Below are 27,545 nucleotides of genomic sequence, written 5' to 3' on the forward strand. Positions count from 1 at the left end.
GGCGAGGGGAATCCAGGTTTCTCAACTACACATATCAACTAACAGGATTTGGAACACCCATAATGGTGTTTTGCATCAAGACAAGAATATACAGATGCTAATCTCATCCCTGCCTTCAGTTCTGTATACCTACTTTATCCTGAAAGGCCCTAGACAATGCCTCAATGTATGGGGTGCAACAGGCAGAGAAGGGCCAAGGTCAATGTCTAGGATGCAAAGGGGCCTAGGAACTAGAATAGGAAGGGGTGATTTATCTCTCACCCAATTGTTTTATATTTTCCTAAGACGAATCTTTACCTTTAAATCCAATTACCTCAGAAATCATTTTCAGGAACCACACTTTCCAAGGTAAGTGGAAGTGTTTATATATGTGAATAGAGGTGTTTACGTGAGCAGGAGGTGGGTGCTGCTGTACATTTGCACTGTTTTGAGGTGAATGGGGTGAGACAGTGGGAGATGAGGTGTGTATGTGTATAGATACATCATCTACAAGGTCTGGAAGAAGGCCAAAAAGGAGATTCAAGTAAGAATCAACAACCTGGACATAAAAATTTCAGGAGTCATTGTTGCCTCAATTCAAGAGATTGTGTTTAGACAAACATGAAGGGCTGAGAGAACCTGCTGGACTCATCTTCAGGTTCATTGTTGTACCAGCCCCGCAAGAGGGGCAAGTGGAGATTTGAAGGGAGAGAGATGACTCCCTACCAAGGACAGTAACAATTTAGTACATAAGAACAATATAATGCTATCCATGACAACCATTGCTCCAACTTTCCCCCTTGAAAGGCTGGGGGGAGCTTAAGGAGTCATGGCTCCTTAATTCTGCTAGACTATTGATTTTGTTCAAGTGCTCTTCCTGGTGAAAATAGGGTTCTACCATCACTTATGTCTACATTTACTTACCAAGGAGTTTGTGAAGGCTTAGAACAAATATACTCTATTTGGAAATATACAAGTAGAATACTAGGTCTTAAGAAAAGAAGAAGATAAAACTTGTCAAATCACTATGTTGTACACCTGAAACTAATGTAACATTATGTGTCCACTATACTTCGATAAACCCAAAAAACAAAAAGAATATTTTAAAATGCCAAAATTAGACTCCACCTAGATGCTGTGCATTTGCCTCTTGAATTTTCTTAACAACAACAAAAGAATAAGGTCAGTATATAGATAAGGTTATAGTCAAAAGAAGGAGATACTGCAGGAAACAAATAGTACCTGACACAAATTTCTCATAAAAGACTGGTTTTGTAAATAAAAGACTGTAAATTGAAAGCACAAAATAATGAAAAGAGCAATGGCCCAATAACTTTCTTAAATGATTCTATGATTTTAAAAATTATATACCCACATTGTGAAAATCTGAAAAATGAAGACAAGTATAAAACTGAAAGTAAGTCATCCATAATCATGCCAATATTTTGGAGAACTTCTTTCCAGATATAAATAGATAAGAGATATAGGACAATTATTTTCCTATTCCCAGATATTTAGGTTACTTCCAGTGTTTTGCTATTTAAAAAATCCTGCAGGGCCTCTTGGTGGCTCAGTCAGTTAAGCCTCTGACTCTTGATTTTGGCTTAGATCATGATCTCATGTCTCATGGTCATGATCTCATGGTTATGACATGGAGCCCACATTGGTCTCTGCACTGACAGCATGGATCCTGTTTGGGATTCTCTCTCTCTCCCTCTCTCTCGCTCTGCCCCTTCCCCATGCATGCACATCCTCTCTCTCTTTCTCTCAAAATAAATATTTTTAAAAATCCTGCAATAAATGTCTTATATGTTAATCTGTCGCTAAGCTGATGATTATTTCCTAGATAAATTTTTAGTACTAGATTTACTGGGTGAAATAATGGAAACGTTCTTAAAATTATCGCTATATTTCCAAACTGTCTTAGATAAAATGGAAAATAAAAGACTATACTTTTCAAATATACAAATATAAAAAGGATTTATATCCTCACGCCCCATGTACAGATATGAGTGTTCCTCTCACACTTAGTCTGCAGAGTTCATAAAGTTTTCAGCAACTGACAGTTTTTGTAGATAAAAGAAAAAGGTGCTTCATAGTTAAAATTTTAATATCTTTGTTTATTTGTGAAATGGGACGTGAGGTTCTTGTCTCTTTGAAAGCAGTAGTATCCTATTTTTGGTTACCATTAAATCCTTATTTCCTATATGGGGCGCCCGGGTGGCTTAGTCGGTTAAGCGTCCGACTATCGCTCAGGTCATGATCTCGCGGTTCGTGGGTTCGAGCCCCGCGTCGGGCTCTGTGCTGACTGCCAGCTCAGAGCCTGGAGCCTGTCTCAGAGTCTGTGACTCTCTGTCTCTCTGACCCTCCCCTGCTCACGCTGTCTCTCTCTCTCTCTCTCTCTCCTAGAAATAAATAAAAAACATTAAAAAAATTTTTTTTAAAAATCCTTATTTCCTATAATAGCATTTGGTATGTAGTGAATATTTAATAAAAGTCAGGTAATTAATGAATTCATTTCATTTTCATGTGTTTATAGGATATTTATATTTTCTATTCTGTGAATTGTTTTCCCATACTCCCGCCCATTGAGATATTAGCAAAACTTTTCTTTTTATTTTTAATAGTTTATTGTCAAGTTGGTTTCCATATAACACCCAGTGCTCATCCCCACAAGTGCCCTCCTCCATGCCCATCACCCCCCTTCCCCTCACCCCCACACCCATCAGTCCTCAGTTTGTTAGCAAAACCTTTCTAATAAGAAAGACACATAATTGGTTTTATCTGCAGCTTCTTGTTGCAAACGTTGGCAAAGTCATATCTTTGAAACACAGCTAAATATAAAACCAATAAAGTGAAAAGTGAATTTGGCACAGTGTGAATATATAGCCTGAGACAGTTGGGCTTGACCCAAGGAGAATTCCTGTTGAAATAAGTATTGATTTCAATAAGTAGAAGTCCACTTAAGGTATTTCAAGATGAGGAATGGGTAGGAAGAGAGGGCATAACTTTACATCTGAGAAATTTATTCTACATATAACGTTGCAAAAATGTTCCTGAAATACGTTCATTCATTTTCAAACGATATAAATCAAGGGTCCACTCTGAGCCACGCACTGTGCCGATGCCAGTGTTATGGGAGGGAATGAGGAAGGGGAGACCAGGTGCATTACTGTGGAGCCCTCATTCCAGTGTAAACAATTGTTACATTGTTTACAGTCATTAAAGAACTGAAAGCAATCTGAATATCTACCACTAGCGACAGATTTCTAAATTATAGTGAACTACTATATACTCCACATACTCTACTATAAAATCATAATGTTTTAAAAGAAAAGTAATTTAGAGAATATATATAGTATGACCCCAACTATGTTTGAAGAAGGGGTCTTTTGCCTTTCCTTTTATAGACTTAAGGGCTGTTTCTTATACAATGAGCTGAAAATAATTTGAATAATTAGAAAAATCAGAATAATTTTTTAAAACAAAAGTAAGGGAAGGATTCTATATGGTAACCAGAAGCAAAATATTTCTCCTCTCATGATGGCTGACTTGGGGGGAAGTGGGGACAGAGATTGTGTCCAATCTCACAAGGAAACAAGCAAATTCAAGCGACTAAAGATACTGCATTACCAAATTCAAACTACTAAATGCCATGGTGGGAGTGGAGTGTTGTTTTGTTTGTTTGCCTGCAAAATTGTTAGTTGTTGAGAACTTTGTTAACTCCACAGAGTAGATTTGAGTTAGACACTCTTATTTACACCTGGTGAGAAGAGTATGGTTCTTTTATTAATTTTAACTGGTTTCCACCACTGATTATTAAAAGTCTAGTCCTTCATTTTTCATGTTCTCTAAAACAATTTGGCAATATGTGTCAATACCCTCAAAAGTGTTTTCATCATTTTGCTTAGCAAACATAATGCTGGGACTCTATCAAGATATAATCATCAATCCAGTCACATGTGGATGTACAAAAACATTTACTGTAGGATTTTTTTTTAATTTGTTTTTCAATCTGCAAACAAAGCCACCAACACTAAAAATAGCCAGCTGACATGTGCCTGACGTCAACCACCACAGCCACCTGAAAGCCAGGATCCAATTATTGCATAGTCCGTTTTACTATATGGGTTTTAAAATACTTGATATTCTTCCATGAAGTTGTCTGGTTCCGGAACTCCCATTTAATTAAGTGCATATAAAAAATCCTTTTTTCTAGCATTAGGAAATTAGTCTTTCCCTGTACTCTCTAGTTAAATAGTATTTAAAGAATATTCTTTTGAAGGAGTGCCAAATCACTGGCCCACAATGGACATACATCAGTCCTAGCCCATCCCTGGTAGACAGCTGGTCTTGTGGGAATTATAGCAGAGACACTGGCAGGAAATAAGACCATGCCAGGATCCCCCAGAGATAGCATGGCTCTCCCATACCAACTTTGCTCAGCACATCTCTTCCCTTTCTTCTCTCTACATTAGCCTTTGCTTCCTTTGGCACCTAGTTCAACCTGGCTGCCACTGTCCTTTTCTCAGCCTAACATCTCTCAATATGCTTTTAACTTCTGCCCCATTGCCAGCACTCTTGGTCTCTCAATTTCCCAACTCCAAATCTTCTCACTGAAGAGGTGTGTAATTGGCTCAGTTGAATTTTATTAGTCAATCCATCCCCCAAGTTATTCATGACTTGACCAGTCTACAGGCACAATCATTGACTCCGGTCTAATCAGTGAGGCCACAGGAAGGACAGAGTTAGGATAGACATGTAGACATGTCTGAGTCATTTGCATAGCCTTTGGATAATCTTCCTTGAAGACTGCTTCTGTCAGCACAGGTTGTCAAGCCTGGACAGGCTGGGACAGGTCTGTGTCAGGAAGCAGCACAGGCAGCCCGGCTCAGGATATCAACACAGAGATGAGATGAGATGAGGAGGGTATCCATACCAGAGGCAGCAATGGTAGCTTGGTGTCGAGTTTCAGAGCTCAAGTGGGCCAAGGAGGGTGTTCATGTGGCACCTGGCATGGAGCATCAGAACTAAGAGAGGCAATGAGGGCATCTGCAAGGGATACTGCCAAGGGGCAAAACAATATGGAGTGAAGGTTCACCCATATGCCCTGGTATGAAGTACCAGAGCTCAGGTGGGATGAGGAGGACATCCACACAGAGGGCTCAGAAACATCTGAAGAATAATCACATCTGAGGGGCGTTCATCAAATAACTAATGCATACTGAGGATAATGGAAGCCAGGGCCTTGCTGCTGGAGTTACAAACATGAAAAGGAAAAAATTAGAATGAGCCCTGTGATATTGGATTGGACCTGGAGGTGTCTATGAACCAATCATTCTTAATATCCATGAATAGATATGGAAATATACATGTGTATGTCTATATATGCTGCATATGTTCCCAAGCTCTAACTACTGAGAGGGCCTGGGAGCACACTTAGCTTCCCAATCTTGGTTTTTATTTTTACTATTTTTTAAAGTTTATTTCTTTACTTTGAGAGAGAGAGAAAATACACGAGTGGGGAGGGGGGCACAGGGAGAAGCACAGAAAGAATCTCAAGCAGGTTCCACATGCTAGCACAGTGCATGACATGGGGCTCATAAACCATGAGATCATGACCTGAGCCAAAGTCATTCACTCAACCAACTGAGCCACCCAGGTGCCCCAGATCTTGTTTTTTACATATCATTCTCCACTAAACGGAAGTCAGTATTCTTGGAGAAATGGTTGATTCCTGGGCAGTGTCAGAAGTGCTGTAAGATGAACTTGTGCCAGTAATTTAAAAACTGCCCAAAGAATAATAGGGACATGTTCTAGGACATAGAAACTTTTAAAAGGCTCCCACTAGCCAAACCTGAGACAATTCAAATAAATAATGATAATAATGGGTAATAACCCAAAAGACACAATAAAAATTCAAGATGATATAAATAAACACATGAAGTAATGGGGAGTGGAGAAAGCATTTCCATAGAGTGGAAAGCTAAGTGGAAGGAATGGAAGGAGTGATGAAATTATAAATAATTAGTAATAATTTTTAAAAAATTAGTAATAATTTGGCCAGAAATCCATGGATGCCAAAGCTAGTGGGTAAAAGATTAATAAAAAACACAGCATCTACATAGTCTTAAAGTACCATCCTACTCAACAACAGAAGAACAACCTGATTCAAAAATAGGCAAAGGACTTAACTAGATATTTCTCCAGAGAAGACATACAAAATGACCAACAGGTAAATTAAAAGATGTCCAACATCACTAATTATCATAGAAATGTAGATCCAAACCACAATGAGAAATCATCTAACAAATGTTGGGATGGCCATTATCAAAAACAATACAAAAACAAGGTAACAAGATCTGGTGAGGATGTAGAGAAATTGGAACCCTGTTGGTGGGAATGTAAAATGGCACAGCCACTATGGAAACTAGTATTTAGGCTCTTCAAAAGAATCAAAAATAGAATTACCATATGATCTAGAAATTCTGTTTCTTGGTATATACTCAAAAGAATTGAAAGCACATCTCAAAAGTACATTTGTACACTCATGTTCATGGAAGCATTATTCATAATAGTTAAATCATGGAAGTAACCCAAGTGTCCATCAGCAGATGCATGAATAAGTAAAATGTGGTAGATACGTACAATTCAGCCCTAAAAAGAAAAGAAATTCTGATATATGCTACCACATGGTTGAAACCTGAGGACATTATGTTAGGTGAAATAACCAGTCACAAAAAGATAAATACTATATAATTTCACTTACATAAGATACTTGGAGTAATCACAATCATAGAGACAGAAAGTGGATGGTGGTTGTCAGGGGCTGGAAAGAGAAGGGAATGAGGAGTTACTGTGAAGAGACACAGAGTTTCAGTGTTGCAAGATGAAAAGAGCTCTGGAAATGGATGGTGGTAATGATTGCACAACAATAGGAATGTACTTAATACCACTGAACTGTACACTTAACAATGGTTAAGATAGTTTTTTTTTTTTAAGAAACATCCTATAAAATATTGTAGTAGGTTGAGTGGTGATCCTCAAAAAGATAGGTTTATGTCCTAACTCCTTGAACCTGTATATGTGATGTTATTTGGAAAGCAACTATAAGTGAAGGATCTTGAGATGAGATCATCCTGGATGACCTGGGTGGGCTCTAAATCCAATGGAGAGTGTCCTTATAAGAGACAGAAGAGAAGACATAGAAGGAGACAGTGGGGTGAAGACAGAGGCAGAATTTGGAGTGATCTAGCCATGAGAGATACTGAAATCCACTGGAGGCTAAAAGAAGCAAGGGAGGATTCTTCCTTCCTCCTCTAGAGCCTTTAGAGGGAGTATGGCCCTTCCAACACCTTCATTTCAGACTTGTAGTCTGCAGAACTGTGAAAGAATAAATTTCTGTTGCCTAAAGTCAGCTATCTTGTAGTGATTTGTTACGGCAGGCCTAGGAAACCAATAAATGACTTTCCACATTTTGATAGTTGCATTGTGGTTATGTCCGAGAATGTCCCTATACATGGGAAATGCACACTGATATATTCAGGGGCGGACACTGGATCAGCAATTAACTCAATTACAGAAATTACTCTCAAATGGTTCAGGAAGAGTCGGGGAGATCATTTGTACTATTCCTGCAACTCTTCTATAAGTCTGGAATTATTTCAAAAGAGAAAAAAAATCCCCATCTTAGGGGTCTAGTGACTTGGAAGATGTATGAGGATGGATTTTGTGGAGCTATTTCATGGGTTCCTTGGAGATCCCCTGCAGGAAACATGCTAATACTTCCTACAGCTCACTCCTCTCGGCTTCTAGGCTCTTTGATCAGCCCATCCCCCTTAGCCCAGGCCACCCCAACATCCCTGGGCAGATGATTCCAGGCCAGCTCCCCTCCACAGGCTGCACATTTGGTGTCTGAGAAGCCTGCTGTTAATCAACATATTTGATCCCACAATGCATTCAACTAGTTCCCAAACTCCAGTGGACACTTGCAAGTCTCCAAATAATCTTAAAGCTCCTTTTGTGTGGCTTAAGGTGACAGGAATCCAAATGTTTCCCTGACCCTCAATGGATGAGCACATAGGACAATGACAATTCTCCCTTTTCCAAATACAGCTATTTAGGCTGGATGTGGGTGATTAGGTAATGCTGGTGGAACTAGCTGGGCTCACCCTTCAACTGTGGGGGCTCTTAAAATCTCTTTTGTTCTCGTCTTGGAAGACGTGCTGATGCTCAGGACAGCAGGAGCCACATTTCATGGCCTGCACAGGAAAGCTCTTGCCAAAATCATCTTGCAAAACCTAGTAACAGATTTTATCTTACTTATCTCTGTAGCATTTTGCACTGTTTCAACACTATACATTCCTCTTTAGTGTTCAGCCAAACACCCCCACTGGGAGTCATGTCCTCTGGCTGCCCTGTGTGCCTCACCTTAGTTCTCCTCATCCCCCTCAACGTCTTGCTGTTGGTTTCCTTAAGATTCTTTCCATCCTGAGCTGTCTTCTCTTTTCAGTCAAATACACTCTCCCTGGGCATTCCCACCCATTCCCATTGCTTCAATCACCACTGGATTGTGGGCTGTCTTAATACTTACAGCGATACCTCAGGTTCTCCATAGCCTCGAGTAGGAATATGGATTTATCTTTAGACCCCAACTCAAGCCAAGCAACAAAAGAGGTTAGACCCTGAGGGGCCCACCTAAGGAAATATTTTTAGGAAGAGCTGAATAGAAGGAGCAGGATCTAGGTTGAGTTTCCAGCCCCAAAGCTATCAGGGCGTGATGAACCCCAAGTTGGGGCTCCCTCAGTAGAAGTGAGGTGCATTTGCCCGAGGTCACTCTGAAAGTCTGAAGGCAGGCAGAAATGAAGCTTTTCAATCCTGCACACTTTCTTCTGAGCTCTCAATTCAAGCAGTTTAAAATCTGCCTTTGAAATGGAAATACTGTAATTTCAAAATCTCAGCAGGGCAGTTGGGGATGGAGGGTGTGGAGTGGATGAACAAAAGCACCGAGGCCTGCTTTTGACCTCGTCTTCTCAGCTAACAAGCTCCAGCGCACAGCTTAGCTGCCAGCCCTCTGGCTCTTGCTGTTTCTACAGTGGCTAAGTCCCAGCGTTTCTGGGACAGAGCTAATTGCAAACAGTATGTCCCATTCATCACCAAGTCTGCACTCTTACTTGTCAGACTCCATGTCCCATATTTTGCTTCAGAAAATATGATCACCAGAGCTCTGTTTCCTTGTGGTCTAAAACTTGCCAGGAGAGGAATCTAGTGGACATGTATCTATTCTGCCGGGATGGCTCCATTCTGCCCCCGTAAACAAAACTTAACCTTGAGGAGAAGCACCCAGGCTTCTACCCCCTTACTTTCATGACCACTTCATGCAAATTAGTACATTTATTTACTTGCTCGTTTGATTCAGTGAAGCTCATACTCTGGCATATTTTTTAACTGGTAGTTGAACAAGTGAATCTCGTAGGCTGCAATCAGAAAACAACTTTCTTCTTTCCCTCAGACCCATTCAGTGGGTTAGCTCATCCCTGAACTTGCATGTGATCATGGGCAGATGGCAACACTCTAGGATAATAGAAGATTCTCTGGCTGCTTCCAGTCTCAGAAAAAGGTCTCACTTTGGCAATTAAAATGTCTGGCCACAAGTGATTTAACTGAAGCTTCTCTCCCCTCATCAAGCTCCTGGGTAGGAAAGAGAAATGGGATCAGCTCTTCCTCCCATTCCCCATCTCCTCCTCACTTACCAGGCCCCCTCCGGCCCCTCTTGTTTACAAGAAACTAGGGGACACGGGGAAGAAGGGAGGTTCAGGATAGGTAAGGTCTTACTTGGCTGGCACCTGGCGAATATACCACTAAACTCTGGCCACAGCAAATGTCCAAAGCTCATGCTCTCTGACCGGGGAGGATGACCAAATCTGACTCTTGCGTTGGGTGTTTTTGTGGTTTCTTTGGAAGCTCCTGCTGGAGCACTGCTAGTTCTTCTTATGATTTGTGCAAAAGTTGCCGTGTGATTTATTTCCCTCAGGCCCTGGGAACACAGTGGGAATACAGGGGGATACACTCACCACTTGAGACTGTCCTTTGGGCAGGATTGGAAATGACTCTGGGGAAGGAGAGACAGACCCCAGGACAAAACCCATAGGGTGGTGAGTAGAGTGGGGGCCGGACGTCAGGCTTCCTAAAGGGAGTTCCCTTGTGCATGACAGTCTGTACCAGCTCTGTGGTGGCCTTGCCCATAATAACCAGAGCCTCTGAGATGGGGTCAACCCCAGTCCTTGGTGCCCCTCAAACTCCCAGGGACAGGCTCTCCATGAGGCACCCTTGGAGCTCCTCTCACAAGGAGGGACATGAGGGGAAGGCTCATCCTTCCTTTTTGGAAGATGGCTGAGATATTGCTTGTTTCCTCTCCCTACTCCATTCCCTCTGGCCTCTTTGCCTTCAGCCCTTTTCTCTCCTCAGGACAGTTAGTCTTCACATTGCAAACACATTGTTGGTTTGGGGTGTTTTTGTTTTTTTCTTATCTGTGTTGCCACATGAGGGGTAAGTACACAGGCAATCTGGAACCTCCCTTCAGAAGATGGAGGCATTGGCCTGTTACTATGCTCTAGGTCTTTGAACTTCAGCTGAAACTAGAGCAGGAGAAGTCAATTTTTAACATCCCATTAAATATTATTTATTCCATCTTGGCCACGGCCTCACAGAACCTTTCTACAAAATAAAAATCACAGAACCTTTCTAAAAAATAAAAATCTGGGTTTTCAGCTTTCTGAAACTTCGAAATATATTTTCCATAGGAAAGAATGCAGAGGTTTCCTCACACAAGCAAATGAGTGATATATGGGAAAATGTTTAAAAACAGCTCTGTGAATAGAAAACAAACTTTAATGAATGCGCCAAGGTTGTTTTGGAATAGTGAGAACCTAGGAGATTTTCCTCGCTTCTATTCTCTTTTTTCTACTCCTTGACATGTTTCAGCTTTCCTTTACTGAGCCTAGACAGGTTCACAAAATCCTTTATCTGCAATTCCAAAATCCAATAAGCTATGGATGAGGAAAGCTCTGAATACTAAGGATTTTTCCCAATAATTAATTCTCTGTACTTAAATTAACTTGAACTGAAGAGAAGCTACTTAAAGCCTTTATCTCCATGTGAACTTTCAAATATTTTAGTGCAGAAATGACAATGTTTTGCTTATAGCATGCCTCCCCAGACCCTACTGGGAGTGTTATGTAATATACAGTATCAGCCCCATACCACCTCCTAAAATCCAAAAATAATTCTGAATTCCTGGGATGTCTGGGTGGCTCAGTTTGTTGGGCATTTGACTTCGGCTCAGGTCATGATCTCACGGTTCATGGGTTTGAGCCCTGAACTGGGCTCTGCACTGATGGTGTGGAGCTTGCCTGAGATTCTCTCTCCTCCTGTCTATCTCTCTGCTCCTCCCCCCATCTCTCTGCTCCTCCCCACTCCAAAAAAAAAAAAAAATTCTGAATTCCATAACACATCAGGCTCTATTGGTTTTGGACAAGTGCTTATAAGCCTATACTTCTAAAGAGGAGAAAATATAATAACTAGTGTTATTATTTTTCTTGCTCTACTAGTTTCTCATTGTAACTAATTTGTTCCCACCTCTCATCTTTGTACAAGCTGTTCCCACAATTTCCTAGCCCTTCTGTATCTTCTTTCATCAGAGCAGAGTTCACAACCTACTACTAAGGGTAAAGTTTGAAGTTTCCTAGTTAGTCCAATATCTTTCTTCATCTAAATATCCAGTTTAGATTTGGGACGCATGTTTTACCAGGTCATACTAGTTTGGGCTTTTTTTTTTTTTCAGTTTGGGCTTTAAAGAGACATAGTAACTCATAATTTAATGATAGCCAACCCAGCTGCTTTAGCTCCTTCCAAAGACCTCCTCTCCCCATTTCTTCCAATTGGGAATTCCAATTCTGGGAATTCCTAGATCAGGTTTAAGGAACTTATATCATCATGCATTTCCTCCTCCCACACCCACCCTCAAAGCACACCATAAGTGTGGTTTATGGATAAAGATCCTCTTTCCTATTGAACCCTTCAGCATAGCCCTCCATCCCAGTATATAAACTAAGAAGACTCTGGGGAGAGAGTAGACTCAAATCTGCAGGTTCTCTGCATATTTGGGTTGTTATCTTTTTTAAAAAGATTTTACTATGTTTAAGTAATCTCTACACCCAATGTGGGGCTCACACCCAAGATCAAGAGTTGAATGCTCTACCAACTGGGACAGCCAGGTGCCCTGTCTCTGCATATTTGAATTTGAGAACTACTGGTTTAAAGGTTTGCACATCAATGACACCTCACAAAATTTGAGAGATAAATATGGTTATAATGACGTAGCCTTCAGCTGAGAAACTGACAGTTCCCATTGGTAGTTATATTACACTGTACCTAATGCATAGTTTTCATAATAAAGGTTAACAATTTTTCAACAGTCTTTGTCCAGTCTTGATCCTTTTCTAATAATTCAGTATTTTTCCTCACCATTTAAACATATTTTTAAATTTTTAAAAATGTTTCTTGATGTTTTATTTATTTTTAAGACAGAGAGACAGCGTGAGCAGGGGAGGGTCAGAGAGAGAGGGAGATACAGAATCAGAAGACAGCCTCCAGACTGTGAGCTAGCTTTCAGCACAGGGCCCTACCCGGGGCTCAAATCCACAAACTGTGAGATCATGACCTGAGCCGAAGTCGGACGCTTAACCAACTGAGCCACCCAGGTGCCCCCATATTTTTTAATTTAATTTTTATTTTTAAAATATTTACTTATGTTTGAGAGAGAGAAAGCACACATGAGCAGGACAGGGGCAGGGAGAGAGGGGGACAGAGGATCTGAAGCAGGCTCTGTGCTGACAGCAGAGAGCCCAATACAGGACTCGAACTCACAAACCATGAGATCATGACATGACCTGAGCCAAAGTCATTCACTTAACCAGGAGCCCCTAAAAATATTTTTCTAAGCCGTGCATCTATCTGGTGAATTTTTCATCAAGTTTTCTGCCATGTCTGGTTGCTTCTCTCCCTCTCTCCTTCCTCTTTCCTTTTCTCTCTTCTTTCACCCCCCTCCCTGGAACAAACAAACAAAGTACCACCACCAACAACAAAACCTCTCCTTTTCCCCTGCAAAACAATTCAGGATTTTTTTGTACTTTGATCAGAGCTGAAGGCATAATTAAAGACAGAAAGTGGGATACACTAAGGGCCCTTAGTGAGAGAAAAATTACTGCTACAGGATTTCAGACTGGGAGTTCACATGGTCTCTTGTTTCTTCATTCCTGTTGCTACCTGGACAGACACATAAAATGCCACAGTCAATATCTTTATTACTTGATATCTTTATTACTATCAAGAAGGGTATAGTGGGCTGATATGTTGACCTGGAAACTGTGAATATGACCTTATTGGAAAAAAAGGTCCTTACAGACATAATAAAGGTAATTATCTCAAGATGAGATTACCCCAGGTTATAGGAGTAGACCTAAATCCAATAGCAAGTATTCTAATGAGTACAACACACACAAAACTGGAGAAGCCCATGTGAAGATGGAGACAGAGAATGGAATGATGCCTCTGTAAGCCAAGGAATGCCCAAGATTGGTGGCAAACATTAGAAGCTTACAGAGACAAGGAAGGATTCTCCACTTGAACTTTTAGAGGGAATGTGGCCCTGCTGGTACCTTGGTTTTGGACTTATAGTTTCCAGAACCATGAGAGAATAAATTTTTGTTGCCTCAAGCCACCAAGTTTGTGGTAATTTGTTATGGCAGCCCTAGGAAACTAACAGGAGGGGACAGGTAGTGACTAGCCCTCTCTACTTATGGGTGCCCTCATCTGTCAGCTTAGAAGTGAAAATAATGTTGCTATTCATAAGTTTTGCCTATTTGGGGGCTTAATTGTCAAGCAGAGAATCTTTACCAACTCAGGATGGCTGGATTTCTACACATGACTCCTAAAAAAATACTCAGATAAAGAACAGTGTCTTCTACCTGAGGGATGTATAGGATGGGTGAATCACTATATTGTATACCTGAAACTACTATAACTATATGTTAACTAGACTGGGATCAAAATAAAATTTAAAAAAAGAACAGTGCTTCTGTTGAAGAAATGTCATCTACTGCTTGAAATTGTTGGCCACTAGAGTCAAATTTGAATCCTGATTTGGCTCCTGGTTCTTCGACTCATGCAGCTATAGGCAATTATTGAGCCTTGAGCCTAGCTCATTATTTAGCACATAGGAGCTACATAAATATTAGTTCCCATTTAGCTCCAACTTTTGTATTTATTTTGTATATCTGCTTGTCTATTTGCTTATTCTTCTCCATGGCTGGAAATGCCTACCCCAGTCCCAATCTTATATGACTTTTTAGTTCAAAATCCAACAGCAGCTCACTAAAATCCTTTCACCACTTATTTCAGTTTCTTGAGAGAGACACCACAATGTATGTTCAAGTGATTGTGTATTTTAGCTATCGCTGGCCTGACCTCCCATGGTAAGGAAGGCAAAATCTTTTTTTTTTTTAATAAATTTAGGAATGCTATTTCCTTTTTAAAAATACATAAATGTTTATTTATTTATTTTTGTGTGTGTGTTGGAGAGAGAGAGAGCAGGGGAGGGGCAGAGAGAGAAGGAGAAAGAGAATCCCAAGCAGGCTCCTCACTGTGAGTACAGAGCCTAATGCGGGGCTCAAACTCATGAACCATGAAATCATGACCTGAGCCAAAATCAAGAATCCAACACTTAACCTACTGAGCCACCCAGGTGCCCCAGAGAAGGCAAAATATTTTTGAAGGTGATATGTATAGGAAGTCAATGGTGAGCATTTCTAGAACACTGAAGCCTTTTCAAGTTTATATATTTGAACCTATTTATATATTCCTTCATAATGTATACCTTTGATTTCATGCTTTAAAAATTAGCTCTTGGGGCACCTGGGTGGCTCAGTCAGTTGAGTGGCTGACTCTTGATTTCAGCTCAGGTCATGAACTCAGGGTCATGGGATCAAGCCCTGAATCAGGCTCTGCACTGGATATGGAGCCTGCTTAAGATCCTCTCTCCTCTCTCTCTCTCTCTCTCTCTCTCTCTCTCTCTCTCTCCCTTTGCCCCTCTCCTCTTCTAAGATCATACATTGAGATCATACATTGACCCATATTTTGTTATTTCATCTTCCACGTATACTGTCCAATATAATTTAATTTTTTTATTCCAAGGGCACTTTTCTTTTCTCCAAGTAGTTAGCTATTCATCCCAACATAGTCTTCTGAGTAGCTCCTACTTTTATCACCAATTTGAAACATGAATACTAATAACAATAACATTTACTAAATGTTTTCTATGTGCCAGAGTTTGTGCTAAGCATATTACATGGATTATTTCAGCTTAGCAGTATTGTTATCCACATATGACAGCTAAGAAATGGCATACTTGAGATTCACACCCAGGTCATCTGACTTCGAACTAATACTTTTAACCACTGTGCTACTCTAAGAAATAATTTGGGTCTATTTTTACCTTAAATAATAGGAAACATTTTTGACATAACTGGAAGTCCAGATTTAGGATGGGCTTCACAGTTGACTTGGCTCAAGTTCAATGTCCCCATGATTCTCTTGGCTCTGCTTCCTTTCATGTATGACTTCATCCCCAGGCTGATAGTAAGATAGCTGTAGGAATTCTAGCCCCCATATCCAAGCACAAAAATGTCCAATAGAAGAGAAACAAAATGCTACTTTAAGAAACTCTCCCAGAAAAATAAAGGATTTTCTCAGACCCTCCAACAAAGTTCTCCTCAAGTCACATTGGTACAAAATTGGCCAAATGCCTGTTCCTGTATCAATTATGGGCAAGGAGATTGGATTAAATCAATTATATAAGCCCATCCCTAGAGTTAGAAATAGTATCAACTTTCCTTTGGAACACGGGCATTATAAAAGTAAGGACTATCAGTAAGAATTAGGTTCAGATCTCTAATGCAGAAAACTTACAATAGTAGTAGATTAAATAAGTTAAAAGGTAAGTCAAGTTTGGAGGTAGGCAGTAACCTGGAGGTAGGGCTAGGATGGAGGCTCCATGGTCACCCAGTTTCCCTCCTCTCTCAATGCTCTGCTGTTCTCAACATGTGGCTTCCACTTCATGATCCTAGATAGTTCTGGAGCCACAGCCATCATAACCAGATTCAGGCACCAGGAAGGAAGAAGGAATGAAAGGAAGGGACTGATTTCTTTCTTTAAGGATATATCCCAGAAATCACATGATACATTTCTGTTTACAACCCATTGGACAGCACTTAAGTCATTTGGCAACATCTGGCTGAAAAGGGCTGAGAAATGTGGACTTTATCCCAGATAACTATTTGCCCAGACACACATCACAGATTACACTACTAAAGAAGAAGAGCAAAAGATATATAGAGAGAATGCCAACAGTTTCTACAACAGGTGGAAACATGAACTCAACTGGGGTTCTGTTACGGAGGAAGAAAGAGGAACTAAATTTTGGTTACACAACCAACAATGTGTTCTGCAGCACTGATGGAGTCTTTGGTCCAGTCCTAGACTAGTCAACAACCTAGTGGTATCAGATACTCTGGATGGACATCTTGTACCACACACCCATTCCTGGAACTTGACTGTAGAGTCATTCCAAGCCAAAACTCATGATTGAGAATGGAGTTGGAGTGGTTCCCTAAAAAGATTTGCTTGTGTTTTTTTTTAAGACTTAATACATTAAGAATTGAAGTTTGGGATGCCTGGGTGGCTCAGTCAGTTAAGCCTCCTGACTCTTGATTTCAGCTCAGGTCATGATCTTATGGTCATTAGGTCAAGTCCTGCATTGGGCTCTGCACTGGGCATGGAGTCTGCTTAAGATTCATTCTCTCTCTCTCTCTCTCTCTCTCACTCTCCTCCTCCCCACCCTTGTCCCCCCTCCACACTCTCCTATCTCACAAAATAAATAAGTAAATAAATAAAATTGCATCTTAAAAAAAGAATTGAAGATATTTGTATTGAAGACATTAAGCTTTTGTCTGTGTGCTATGTTCCAAATTGTTTTTCTAGCTTATCATTTACACTTTACCTTTATACTGATATTATTACAGTTATTGCTTTCACATACAGAAGTTTTACATTTTATATTATCAAATATTCTTTACCTTCACATATATTTTTTACTTTGCAGTTAGAATGATCTTTCATAACCAAGGATCTGATAAATATTCACCTATGTTATTTTCTTTCCTGATTAAATTATTTTTTATCAGTCAGAAGATCATTCTGCTACACATGTAACAAAAACTCCACTTACAATCACTTAACACTAAATGGGGGTTCCTTTTTCTCAGGTTATAAGTTCAGGGTTGGTTTGGTGGACTTATTAGATCTTTAAGAATCCAAGCTCATTCCATGTTTCTGGTCTATAATCCTTAGTATGTAGCTTTTCCTCAATTTCACAAATGACTGCTGCATTTCTAGGCATCATATCTGAAGTACATTTAAAGCAAAAGGAGAAGGCAAAATGTAAAAACTGCATGCTACAGGAATCCATAGATTTTATCAGGAAATCCATATCTTTCCTGGAGACCCCATTTGTTAGATTTCTCATTGGCAAGAACTAGGTCACATAGACACACAAAAAAAGCGAGGGAATCTTGAGGAAGTAAATATTTTTATTTGAACACACTGATCTCCTGGAAAAATCAAATTTGATGATTAAAAAGGGGGAAATGGATATTGGGTAGACAACAACATCTGCCATACTTTTCCAACTAGAATTTTTTTAATATGATATAGAATAAGGAACCAACAATTTTTTCCAATGAGTTAACCAACTTTCCCAGCATACTGAATGAGCCATTCTTTCTTCATTTATTTAGCAAGCAATTTCATTTGAGAACTTATAGAGTTTTCAATTCCAGTAATGGCAGAGTGGTACCTAATAGATAAGCCTTCCCCAGATCAAACTTTGGACAAAATATAGAAAACAACCACTGAAAGCACTGGAGAGAAAAAGCAAAAGCTGATAGAAACTGGAGAGTTATTGACACTTGAAAGGAGGAACTGATACTATATGAGTTTCCCAATTTTATAGCTTATGCCTAAAGGCAGGCCACAATCAAAGCTATATCTGGAATAGACATCTGCCATCTTACTACCTTGAAGAACTAGTAAGAAGAGTTTAGGGTTCCTGTAGCATCCAGAAAGTGGAGGGGGATAACAAATACAAGTTTGTTATTCTTAACAACATTACTAGTAATTACATCCTATATGTAAACTCTTCCAAAATCTGTTTGTCCCCTGAATTACTCATGGGCGGTGTAGTTACCAAGGAACCCAATTATGATTAAATAATTCAACAGAGATTTTAGCTGGAACTTACTACAAGAGACACTAGATTTCAGGCAAGTTAAATGCCCACCTAAAAAAACCCCAAAACTCAATACTCTTTGGAGGAATATGACAGAATCCAGAGATTCTACAATGTATTATTCACAATATCAAGAATACATTCCAAAACTACTCCACATACAAGAATAGGAAATATGACTGATACTCAGGAGGAAAGGCAATCAGTGGAGATCAATCCTTATATGATTCCTATTGTAGAATTAGCAGACAGCAATATCAAAGTGGCTGTTATAACTCTTTGGTAAGCAATGAATCTAAGATCTCAGGCCACTTCTAATCCCTCCTCTTGGACTGGGTATAATGAATAGGTTACCCTATTAGGCATACGTCCACATGTCCTCCCAATAACTGGACTGAGAATTAACCAAGATGATGAAAGTAAGAATAGTAGTTTTAAGGAGAAAAGGAAAAACAGGGGTTTTTATTTCCCTTGTATAGAAGGTAAATCAATGGCAGGTTCCTGTATTGGCAGAGAGCTCTTGCTAAACCCTTGGATCTCAGCTCTCTTGAGTCAGAGGTAACAGCTGTGAGATCACCTGGCTGTTTTGTAGCCCTACTTATTTACCATCCCTATTAATATCAAACCAATCTCTCTTCAGTGAAGGTTTTCCTTCAGCCCATCTCATCTCTCACTCCAGACTCTTCAAGGGAAGTTTCTTTGATACCTTAAAAATCTTTTTTTTTTTTCTTTCAGAAATCCAACACAGCATGATAATCTCTATAGGGAGTAGAGAGAACCTATGCCTCAAAGGGTAAAAGGACTCCACAGGGGTTACAAATCCTACTACAGATGCAACAAAGATCATCTCAGAAGAAGCTAAAATGGGTCACCTTCTTAACCCATTTCCTTATTATTTAGGGAAAATGGCTAGTCCACTTATTGCGCCCTATTCTGCAAGCAAGTTTGCCCTGGATGGGTTTTTCTCCTCCATCAGGATGGAATATTCACTGGCCAAGATCAATGTGTCGATCACTCTCTGTATCCTCGGCCTCATAAACACAGGTAAGTTGAAGAGAGTGGATTAAACAGCTGGCAGATGATTGCCTGCCTTATCATTGTGGGTAAAGAAGATGCTAAACTCCTTGACTCATGTGTAATGCACTAAAAACCAGTAAAAGCACTGGTCTCCATGTAATGAAGCACTTCTGTCACTAGTGGAGCCTCTGACTATTCTTTGACTCTTCTTTCCATTCTGACCACCAAGTATGCTGAGTGACAACAGACTCATCACATGACCCTATTCTTAACACTTTACATCCTCAGGGACACTCAATGGCCATTGCTTTCCCATTTGAAGCTTATCAAATACAAGTTTGTTATTCTTAACAACATTACTAGTAATAAGATATATCAATATCATGAAACCTTCTTGAGAGAGAAAGAGCACAAGCAGGGGAGGGGCAGAGAGAGGGAGAGAGAGGATCTGAAGCAGGATCTGTGCTGACAGAGCAAGCCCAATGCAGAGTTCAAACTCACAAACCATGAAACCATGACCTGAGATGAAGTCAGACACTCAACTGACTGAGCCACCCAGGTGCCCCAACCTTTTTTTAAAATAAGTAATCTCCACATCCAGTGGGGGGCTCAAACTGAACAACCCCATGATCAAGAGTCTCATGCTCTATTGACTAAGCCAGACAGGCACCACTCATGAACCCTTTGATGTGAAGCACTGGGAAAGATACAGCATCATTTTTGTAATATTCTTGCCAAAAATGCATAACCTTACTCCAATCATAAGAGAAAAATGGACAGAGGCATTGGCTATCTCAGTCAGTAGAGCATGTGAACTTAATCTGGGGGTTGTAAATTTGAGCCCCATGGTGGGTGTAGAGATTACTTAAAAATAAAATCTTTTTTAAAAAAGAGAAAAAAATGGACAAACCCACGTTGAGGGACATTCAATAAAATGATAAATATTCTTCAAAAGTATCAAAGCCATGAGGGACAAAGAAAGAATGAAGAACTGTCACGGTTTGGAGAGAAAATAAGAATAAATTAATACTAAGTGTAATCCTAGCTAAGATCCTGGAACATGAAAAGGACATTAGGGAAAAAACAAGGTCTGTATTTTTAGTTAGTTAAATTGTCCCAATTATATTGTACCTTGACAATTGTACAGAGGTTACGTGTGACGTTATAATTAGGGAATCAAGGTGAAGGATATAAGGGAGTACTCTGAGCAGTTTTTACAACTCTTCTGTAAGCACAAATGGAAATTTATCTAGAATAGGTACAATAAGAAAACTTTATTTATAGAGTAACTGAGGGGCATCTGGGCAGGTTAGTTGGTCAAGTGCCTGAATCTTGATTTAGGCTCAGGTCATGATCCCATGGTTTGTGGATTTGAGCCCCACATGGGTCTCATGGTTTGTGGGTCATGGACACTGCGGAGCAGCCTTCTTGGCATTCTCTCTCTCCCTCTCTCTCTGCCCTTCTCCCGTTCACACTCTCTCTCCCTCTCTTTCTCCCTCAAAATAAATAAGCTTTTTTAAAAAAGACTAATTGAGTAAGGGCGCCTGGGTGGCTCAGTCATTTGAGCATCCGACTTCAGCTCAGGTCATGATCTCGCGGATCATGGGCTTGAGCCCCGTGTCAGACTCTGTATTAACAGCTAGCTCAGAGCCTGAAGCCTGCTTCAGATTCTGTATCTCCCTCTCTCTCTGACCCTCCCCTGATCATGCTGTCTCTCTCTCTCTCAGAAATAAGTAAGCTTTAAAAAAAAATTTAATAAAAAATAAAAATTTAAAAATTTAAAAAAAGACTAATTGAGTAAATTGAGTAGTAGTTACATAACAAGAGAGATTAAGACACACAGGGAAACAAGGATAGAAAGAGAGAAAGAAACTGTGCAGGATGGGTATAAATTTAGAAGAGATAAGGTAACTTTCCTTCCAAATGCAAGTGGCTAGTGTGGACAGAAAGCAAAGGCCTGGATTCTTGTCCATCTCTTCCTTTTACAAGTTAGTAAAGTGTTCTCATATAGCACTCTGCTTTGCCCAGTGACACTTCCCATGAGCTACTGAGTCTTGATATAACTTCTATCCTCATTCTACTACCCCTTATCACTCCCTCACCCCAACCGAAACACCCAAGAGAGAGGCATGATTTAAATCTCTCAATTAATCACTTCTAACTGTCCCTCCCCCCAAATCTTCATCCAGGAAACAGGGCCCACATTAACTCTAAGCCTCTCTTTGCCCAGCAGGCCCTACACATACATACCCAGTCTTCTGATAGGGCCTGTGGGACCCTGTAGAGCAAGCCCTGGCCAACAGTCCCTAACGGCAAAGTGTGGCTGTCTGCAGACTTTCCATCATGCAGACTTCTAGTCTTGGACAACCCCACTCTTCTCTTGTCATTCTACAGACACAGCCATGAAGGCCGTTTCTGGGATACTCAACATAGACGCATCTCCAAAGGAAGAATGTGCCCTGGAGATCATCAAAGGGGGAGTACTGCGCCAAGAGGAAGTGTACTATGACAACACAGTCTGGACAGCGATCCTGCTGGGAAATCCAGGGAGAAAGATCCAGGAATTCTTCTTCTTAAGAAGTTATAGTTTGAACAAATTTATAATCAACTAAGCACTTCCTGAAGGTGGAGCATGGTAAGGGAGCTTGGGCCCGTTCTTACTGATATTTATCAGAGCTCCATCCATGAAGGCATCTCCCTGGAGACATAAGTGAGGGTCCCCAGAGAGTTACAAGTCATACATCACACCTCACAGTTTGAAGGAGTCCTCTAACACTTGCACAGTGGAAATGTAATTATAATGAATGTCATGAGCCATCACAACCTGCAGTCATGAAATCGATAACCGTAGGTATAATTAAAAGGTAGTTCTATCAAGTTTACCTCATGTGTAATAATATTATAATAATTAATACAATATTAATTATAATAAAGGTCATATCCACTTTATAAATTCATAATTTGTAGCTGTAGGTTCATTTGGTATGGTTCCTTTAAAACCTATACAAGTGAAACTTTTCAGTGTTCATATCTTATCTTGTGGCCTGACCCTTTTCTCTGTTCTTGAGTTGAAGAAATCACCTTACTCGTCATTTAATGGACATCATGTCCATACTATATTGTATATTTCAGATATTCTTTATATTATTTTATATTGCTCCTCTGGAAAGGAGGAAACTTGGGTGGGTATAAATCACCAGGGCATACCCATGGAAGTGGAAGTCCCTGGAAACTTGAGCCACAGAACCAACACACTTTATTGCTCTCAGACTGCATCAAGTGTCTACACTTTACGTGTGAACCCTCAACTGTGTTTTAGAAGTCTGGAGGGAAGGAAGTGAAGTTTGATCCTGCCACTCACACATTTAATCATTTATTAATTCAACAAATATTTATCAAACATTTGCCAGGCATCACCTGAGTAGTACCAGATGGTAAACAGAAATCAGCTAATATTAATAACTCGGCAAAACCCTATATTGGTTAGGTCTCCAACAGGTAAGAGATAGCCAATTAGATAATTTTAGTGGACTTTATTTTTTAAAGTAAGCCTCACATCCAGCACAGACCCCAATATGGGGTTTGAACTCATGACCCTGAGATCAAGACCTGAGCTGAGACCAAGAGTCAGATGTTTAACCAACTGAGCAACCCAGGAGCCCCCAATTTTAGTAGATTTTAATAAAAAGGAAATTATTGACAAATGTGTGGACAAGGCTACAGGGCAATCACAAGGGAACAAGTAGTATCTCAGGGCTAGTCCCACCTTAGGGACAAGAAGAGAGAACTGTTAGAAGAACCCAGAGATAGAAACTGTTTGGAGAGCATCACAGAACAGGAGCTATGATATTCAGTTAAGGAATGCCACCAGTGCACCCAGAACCATACACAAAGGATCTGGAGGAACAAACACCCCTTCTTCACTCTCTTCCCTCCCTCTGATTTCTTGCTAACATTTTCTATTAGCTATGGAAGCAACATATGATATAACCACACAGCCTTCCTCATGCACAGAGCAGGGTAGGAAAGGATGGAGAATGTCCTAGAGTGACAGATGGGATATATCCAGCATGAACTCAACATCCATGATAAGTAATGCTAGGACACAAGACTTGTAAGCACAGGGGAAATTTCCCTTTCTTATCTCTTCATCTAAATGACCAGGCAGCAGAATAGACTAGAACCCATTGAGCCTGCCAGCCACATGGACAAGGAACTAGATCTGAGGGTGGATATGGCTGAGCTTTTCTTAGAAAGAGAGTCTTCCCACATCTGCTCAGTGTAAGGGAACAGCAAAGACCTGACTGCACCTATGTGCAAGAAAATAGACCCGAAATGTGAAGTCAAATTTCTGACCATACAGCAGCATACACGTGCACACATGCAGACCTGGGCTGAATCAGAGAAGATCATTAAGTGTCTGGATGCAAGTGATACACTGTCATGCCAGTCCCAGAGCCAGAGGCTTCTTCAGGTGACACAAACGGGGCAAGAAGCCAGGTTTGCGATAGATTGAGGGTAGCAGGCTGATTAGGAAGAGAGGAGGTCAATGTCGAGACAGGAGCGTGATCAAATGATAAATGTACAGCTGGAGTCAGCTTAAAATTAGTCTTGCCTTCAGCCTGAACTTTGAGGATTCTCCTTAGGTCCAAAGACACATTAAGACTACACCCCATGTTTCATGTAAATCAGCTGCTCTCTAATTCTGCTGAGTTATAGCCTGGGGAAAACAAGAGAAGCTATGTAACAATATTTATGCAACTAATAAACTAAACCTTTGGTCTTTCCAAGGGTGTGTTGGCAAATGTTTAACAACTGGCAGCCCAGGAAAAGAGAGAGAAAGAAAAAGAAAAGAAATCCCTGATTCAAAACATTTGCCTGCCCCCCCCCCTTTTTTTTTGCCTGCTTCCTTGATGTAAATACTCTCAGCGTAGTCGATTTTTTTAAGCCACGAGGTCATCTCACTGAATGTATAATAGAAGAGGAACACATCATCATCATCAGTTCTCTCAAACCTGTACAGCCTGCTCCAGCAACCACCCTGACTTTCACCTTCCACATTCTTGACAGAATTAGTTATTTTTAAAGGCCCAGCTCAATGCCTCTCTCCTCCTCCAAGGCCTTGAAAGTAACAGGACAGTTTGTTTCCACCACTGCTGGAGAGGGTGGGGGAACAAGAGCTCCCAAAGACAAAGGATGCTCACATTTTTGAACTCAAGTTCATGTTGACTTTGCGTGAAGTCAACAGCCTTTGTGTGAGTCCCAAAGATGACCTTCATGTCTGCCAGCACTGAACTCCGATGGGAGTAACAGAAAAACCCACTGACAGTGGCTCAATCAAGTAGAAATTACTTTTCCACTCATAACCAAAAGTCTAGGAGGGACAGACCAGGGCTTACAGGAGCTGGGTTCCTTCTGTCTTTCCTCCACTCAACTAACCACCCTCCCTCCTCCTTGTGACTGTGGGGGCAAGACACCTGCTCTACTTCAGCTCCGTGCTGGGTTTCAGGAAAGGAAAAGAGGAAGGTAAAGGGCAGCAGAAGCAGACTAGCTGAATCTGAGTCCTGATAAAGAGCAAACTGGGAAGCCCCATCCAGGACTTCAGCTCCCATACTGTGGGCTAGAGTCATGTCATGTGACCACTTCTCCCTTCAAGAGAGGCTGAGACAGGGAGCTTTTAGCTGAGCACATTCTCACCCCAAACAAAACTGGGGTTCTGTTAGGCACCCTGAAGTGTTTGTCACAAACATAAATTATGAAAGAAACAAAGAAACCTACAGTCAGAGAAGAAGGACATGGTTCCTAAGATGCCAGGTTCCTAACCATGGTGACAGGATCCAGTCCCACTGACCATCTGCAAGGTCTCATGAGTTCCAGCTCCCTCCATGCCGAAGAACATCTTCTCCAAACTTCACTTTGAAAAACTATGATCCTCTCTCCACAGTAAAGAGTGTAATGAAAGACCCTAGAAGAGAGGTAGCAGGGAGCCCTGAGGTGACCCCAGAGGAGTGACTCACATTGGTTCATCCCATCTGTTGTTCCTGGAGAGTTCCCTCTCAGGGACAATTAACTCCACCTCACCACCACATCTGTCCACATAGCCTGGGCCTTTCTCCTTGGCTGGACTGCTCTGTGCCAGCATCTCAGACCCACCCCCAGAGTCCATGGCTTCAAAGATTCTCCAGAGCAGTGGTCATCATACCTTTTGATCACATACTTTATTATTAAAAAATGATTAGGCGTGTATGTTTCTAACAGATACATAGTTACCATTACATAATATATACATGTAGTATTTACTAACATAAAACATATAAAAAACCAAATTTTCGAAAGATAAGATAAAACATAAATAGAAATTTGAACACCTCCTCACATCCAGCAGTTCCTCTGACATGCTGGAGACCATGGCTCTCGAGCTGTGTTAGAGAAAGAAGTCAGCATATGTTATGCTTCTAGCCAGCTGTTGGTTAGAGCATCAGCAGGCACCTGTGGCTCCTGGGGAGCCCCTGTTCCCCTCTCAGGGAGTCACATATACGGTAGAATCTATCCCTCCCACCACCTCCCACTGTCTGCTGTCCGGAGAATTTGTCAAGGACCCATATTCTTATTTATCAGTGCCCTGCCTATAGCACTGGGGAACATATGCTAATCAAGTCTCAAAAGCATCCCTTAATTTCTCCAGGAAAATATGGAAACTAAAGTAATTTGCAGTATTATGGGAGCAGAAAAACGTATTGGCCTCCTTGATACAGTGCTCATTGTGTCCCACGATGTCTCTAGCAGCTCTGCTTCACTGTTACCACCTCAGCACCCCTGTCCACCCCACCCCCCCGGACAGTCAGCAGTTCATGGAGACCGCTCAGGAAAATCAGGATATCCCTTACATACTAGATCTTCCCCCGTCAGCAATTCTTAACCTAACTTCTCTAGTTGTTAGTCTTACGTTTGCTAGTTAGACTTAGAATGTGTCTAAATTCTCTAGTTTTTAAGGAGGAGGGAGGAGGAGGAGGGCATTTAAGGAAATGCCCCACATTTCACGGGGCAAATGTGAAAAGAAAGGCAGATGAGAAAAAAAGAGAATTGTCAAAAAAGTAAAACAGGACTTAAAACCCCAGTGCCTACAGTCAAAAAGTCAGGAGAAGCAAAAGTCTGCACAGATCCAGAGCACTTGGGGTGAGGACGAGAACCTAGAACAAAAGGTAAAGCCAGAGAAGGGAGGGTGCGAAAAGGAGTTCTTAAAAAATAGGAAAGTGCCAGATGAAGAAACTGCTTCAGTTGGGGAGGCTTTGGAGATAGGAATTTCTGGGAAACAGGATAAAGAAAAAGAAGCCAAAGACAGGTTCTGTTGGGCTTGTCGTATGATAGGTCGTATGATCAGGAACCAGGGGGTTTCAAAAGACCCACACTGACAAGAGCTTAGGTCTGAAAGACCAGGCAGCCAAAGGTGTTAGGGTCTCTCCGTGCTATAATTGGCTGCCCTGGGGCTGTTGGGTTGACATGCTTTGGAACCTCCCTCACACTGTCCTTGAACAGTCATGTGGCACCCTGAACTCAGGGTAACAGAGGGCTTGAAAAGCTCCCCCACCCCAAGACCAAAGAGCTAACCAGGCTTTTCCTTTTCACAAGCCTGCATTTTTGCCGCCAGGGTGGCAGCGCCACCCAGTGACTGACAGGTAGTGGTGTACCGCCCTTCACCACAATTTCTTTCCCCCAGGTGGCGCCGGGTCCGACAAGAGCTACCACCACCTCCTCACAGCGTGCCTTCCCTGAATCACTGCTTCGGGGCGGTTACACAGACCTTACAGGAGGCTGGGTGGGACTCCCGCCATCTACACCATTGGCTTTTGGCTAGATCTGTTCGATAGCGACAGCTAGTGGTCACCCTTACCAGCTAGGTGCTGTGAGCCTCACCGGGAAAGAAATGTCAGGGTACAGGTAAATCAAGGCCGATTCTTGGCTGCCAGTGGAAGCTAGCATATATCCAAAGCCATCCTTGAATATAATGGTACGAAGAAAATCCAAACTCTTTAAAGCGGTGTCCAAGGACCTTGGCTACCTCCATAGCCACATCTCAGGCCACCTGTCCTGCTTTTGATTCCCTGAGAACAAGGAACTGCTGGTCCTCTGAAGGCACCCTTCTATT

At 41.1% G+C, this 27,545-nt stretch overlaps 1 protein-coding gene across 1 annotated transcript in view; it reads left to right on the forward strand.

Annotated features, from left to right (window-relative positions):
• The window catches only part of HSD11B1 (hydroxysteroid 11-beta dehydrogenase 1), a 28,924-nt gene extending 6,565 nt beyond the window's left edge, over nt 1-22,359 (forward strand). Inside the window, exons 5-6 of the mRNA XM_077763148.1 lie at nt 19,283-19,426; nt 21,794-22,359. Coding sequence (XP_077619274.1) covers nt 19,283-19,426; nt 21,794-22,011 — 362 coding nt within the window. The 3' untranslated portion in view covers nt 22,012-22,359. The remainder of the gene's footprint in view (nt 1-19,282; nt 19,427-21,793) is intronic.
• The last annotated feature ends 5,186 nt before the right edge of the window (nt 22,360-27,545 follow it).

The sequence above is a fragment of the Crocuta crocuta genome, unplaced genomic scaffold (genome assembly GCF_008692635.1).
Source record: "Crocuta crocuta isolate KB4526 unplaced genomic scaffold, BGI_CrCroc_1.0 scaffold3, whole genome shotgun sequence".
Taxonomy (NCBI): domain Eukaryota; kingdom Metazoa; phylum Chordata; class Mammalia; order Carnivora; family Hyaenidae; genus Crocuta; species Crocuta crocuta.